General features: G+C 34.8%; 1 protein-coding gene across 1 annotated transcript; it reads left to right on the forward strand.

Moving 5' to 3' along the window:
• Window positions 1-2,496: 2,496 nt before the first annotated feature.
• On the forward strand, window positions 2,497-3,340 carry LOC141633349 (uncharacterized). The gene is made up of 2 exons (XM_074445841.1): window positions 2,497-2,968; window positions 3,070-3,340. The coding sequence occupies exons 1-2, from the start codon at window positions 2,503-2,505 to the stop codon at window positions 3,102-3,104; spliced, it is 501 nt and encodes a 166-aa protein (XP_074301942.1). The 5' UTR covers window positions 2,497-2,502; the 3' UTR covers window positions 3,105-3,340.
• Window positions 3,341-3,545: the final 205 nt, after the last annotated feature.

A 3,545-nucleotide genomic window follows, 5' to 3' on the forward strand; every position in this document is an offset into this window, starting at 1 on the left:
TGCTTTCATATTAGCATGCATGTTACATAGATCACCTAAATGACAATTTATGAGATAAATTAATTTTATTAGAGAGTATAATATGGATCTATGATCTTTTAAGTGGTATCAGAGCTTAGGCTTGTAATTTGCATTTTGATTTTAAGCATTTTAATGAATTATGTGATTATTTATAAAAACTCAAAAATTGTGTTAGAAGAGGTTTTAGCACGAAATTTTTGGGACATGCATACCTACTGATCGCAAAAGGTTTGTGGAATTTTTGGGTGATTTTTGAAGTTAGTTTGCTATTTTTAATGTTTTTTGGCAGAAAACCGAGTCAAAATGCCGTATTTTAGTTAAAAATTGACTAAAATTAGTTAAAAGTTGACTCGGTTCATGGATGTTTTATGGTAGTTCATGCATGTTTTTTACTGATTGTATGCAAAAATTTGAAGGCTGGTTCAAATTTTTTGCATGTTTATTGTTTTTTGAGTTAAAAGTCGATAAAAGTTCAATTAATTAATCATAATTTAGAAACTTTTGATTCTGCCCATGATAAATTTATGTATATTTAAGAATATTATTTAAATGTCAAAAGTGATTTTTCATGTGTGTTTTCACTTTGTTTTGATGTTTATTTGTTTTAGTGGTTAAAAACCGATAAATATATATCTTTTTCTTCACAAAATTTATCCGGAATTTTTGGGCAATTTTTCTGACATTTTGGTGTTTTTGGGAGTGTTCCAGAATACTAAAAATTTTTGTTTCAATTGTTTGGGTAATTTTTCAATTATTTTGGATTTTTACTTATATATTATGTTTTTATCGATTAAATTAGCAAATTATCACCAAATCAAACTAATAATTTATCATAAAATTAGTGAGGACTAATTTTGAGGTTCAAAATCTTTTGGACAATTAGTTTGGACTTAAATGAGATTTAAGAGTTAATTATTGATTTTTACATGTTAAAAATCGATTAAATCCACCAAAAAACCGAGATGGATACCAATGAATGATAGATAGGGCGATTTTGGCATCATTTTTACAGCATTTTAAGCATATTTATTTAAGTTGAATGAATGATTATCATTTATTTAAAGTATTTATCTTATTGTACCTAGTATGGCCTAGTTAATTTTAATCGTTATTTCCCGAAATGAATGGGAATATCGATTTGTTTGTAATTAAATACGATCTCGTATCGTCGGTTTGTAATTAATTAATATTTTTATTTTATTTTATTTTATTAGTTAATGTATAATAGGAATAGCTATGTAATTCATTTGTAATAGTTATTTTTTACTGGCGTTTCCAAAAGACGGATTACTACGAGACGGAGTCTATTTTTGGAAGGTGTTCCAAATCCCACAAGGAAGAGCTACTTAGGGAATGAAGAGGCAAGGGACCAAGAAGTTGGTTTCCGAAATGTAATAGACTAGTTTTTATTAACTAGGTGGCCATACTAGGATTTATTCATATGCTTACATGATTGCTTGTTTTATTTTCGCGCATGCCAAAATCGCCATTCACATGCATTTTATTTTCGCGGTTGTCAATTCACGTCATTTACATTCACCGAATTAATTCACTTATAAGGAATTTATGACTAAATTGACAAGATCTCTCACATAACTAAAATTGAGATTAGCCTTACCAATTAGTAACACCTATGAATCTCTTGTTCATTAGAGCCACGCTCGCCCAAGCGGGGTGTTCTCTTTTTACCTTGGGTAAGTAGGGTGGTAAACGGTTATCACACGCTAAAATTGGTTGGACTCAACGGGATATAAGACGGTCTTATGTTCCGGGGCTAGTAGATGAATTTGAGGAAATTCGTCGACCAAGAGTTCAAGAGGTAGAATTAGTCAACGTGACTTACCGAATTTACGCAATTATGGGATGTTTCGCCCAAGCGATGCTCATTTTTGTTTAATATTTGGGTCTTGGAATCATTTATATAATTTAGTGGGAGGTCATTATATAAATGCTAAAACTTGCTAAACATGTTTTTACAAGTAATTTTTAAAACAACGAAAGTTAATTTTTCTTTTTGTTGTTGCATTTTAATTCGCAATGGCAACTTCATCAACTCCATCGACTACTTCACTAGGCAAAGATTCATGGCTAAGGTCCGTAATGGACAAATGTATTTTAAAAGATGACGGTAGTAACTTTCTTGAATGGGAATCCAACATCAAAAGTGCCGCGTTGTCCGACAATGTGCTCACTTACTTGACCGATGCTCCTCCAATCGAGCCCGGTGCAAGAGCTTCATCGGCGGTGCGGACTGCCTAGGATGACTATGTGAGGATGTTGAATGATATCAAGAATGTGTTGATATGGTCAATATGCCCAAAGCTCAAACTATCATGCATTTCTTTAAAGGCTTACGAGATTTTCACTCGTATGATCACTATGTTTTCACAAACACCAAAAGTCCATCAATACGATGCGGCAGCACGCTTCTTTGAAGCTAAGCTTGAGAGGGGCCAAAAGGTTGGTCCCCATGTACTCAAAATGGTCGAATATGTTGACATCTTTGAGCGTCTAGGGTGTAAGATTCCTAAGACTCTTGTGGTGGATCGTATCCTTCACTCACTCCCCACCAAGTTTGCCCACTTTAGGGTAAACTACAACATGAATGACATGGATAAGAGTTACCATGAAATTCATGCACTCCTCACCCAAGCGGATAGGGATATGGAGGCTAGTGGGAGAGAAAAGGGAGATGTTTTAACCATGAAGTTAAAGAACATGTCTCTTGGAGTTAAGAAAGGAAAAGGGAAAGAAAAGTCCCAATTTAAGAAATCGTCAAAGAAACATGACAAGGGAAAGGAGAAGGCCGTTGAGAATGGAAATCCCAAGGCAAAAAGTGTCAAGCTCTCCGAGGCCGAATGTCTGTATTGTAATGGGAAGGGGCATTATAGGAGGAGTTGTCCCAAATACTTGGAGGATCTCAAGGAAGGGCGTGTGACGCCTATTGGTATGATTTCCTCTCTCTATGTGATAGACGTTAATTATGCTTGTACTTACACTTGGGTATTTGATACCGGATGTGGCTCTCACCTTTTTAACCATTTGCAGGGTATAAGGGACGTGCAAGCACTAGCAAAAGGTGATGTGGATCTCCGCATGGGCAATGAAGCTAGAGTAGCCGCTGTTGCCGTAGAGACCTATGTGCTCACTTTAGCTAGTGGTTTAGAGTTGTATTTAAATAAGTGTTATTTTGTACCAACTTTAACTAAGAACATCATCTCCATTTCCGCGTTAGACGCGGAAGGTTTTTGTTTTATGATTAAGGATAAGTGTTGTACTTTTTCTTTTAATGATGTGGTTTATGGCAAGGCCATTTCAATTGGAGGTATTTATGTTTTAAATGATGTTAATGACGTTTGTCATATGGAAACTAAAAAGCTCAAAAAGGGTGATCCAAACGAATCCTACCTTTGGCATTGTCATTTAGGCCACATAAACAAAAGACGCATTAAGAGACTTGCTTCATCAAAAGTGCTCAAACCATTTGGTTTCAAATCTTATGGTACATGCGAGTCTTGCCTTTT

The sequence above is a fragment of the Silene latifolia genome, chromosome Y (genome assembly GCF_048544455.1).
Source record: "Silene latifolia isolate original U9 population chromosome Y, ASM4854445v1, whole genome shotgun sequence".
NCBI classification, from domain to species: Eukaryota; Viridiplantae; Streptophyta; class Magnoliopsida; order Caryophyllales; family Caryophyllaceae; genus Silene; species Silene latifolia.

Coding starts and splice junctions, on each gene's coding strand:
- LOC141633349 (XM_074445841.1), top strand. CDS start 2,503: ATGGTCGAATATGTTGACATCTTTGAGCGTCTAGGGTGTAAGATTCCT. Junction 2,969..3,069: donor AGGGCGTGTGACGCCTATTG/GTATGATTTCCT, acceptor AACCATTTGCAG/GGTATAAGGGACGTGCAAGC.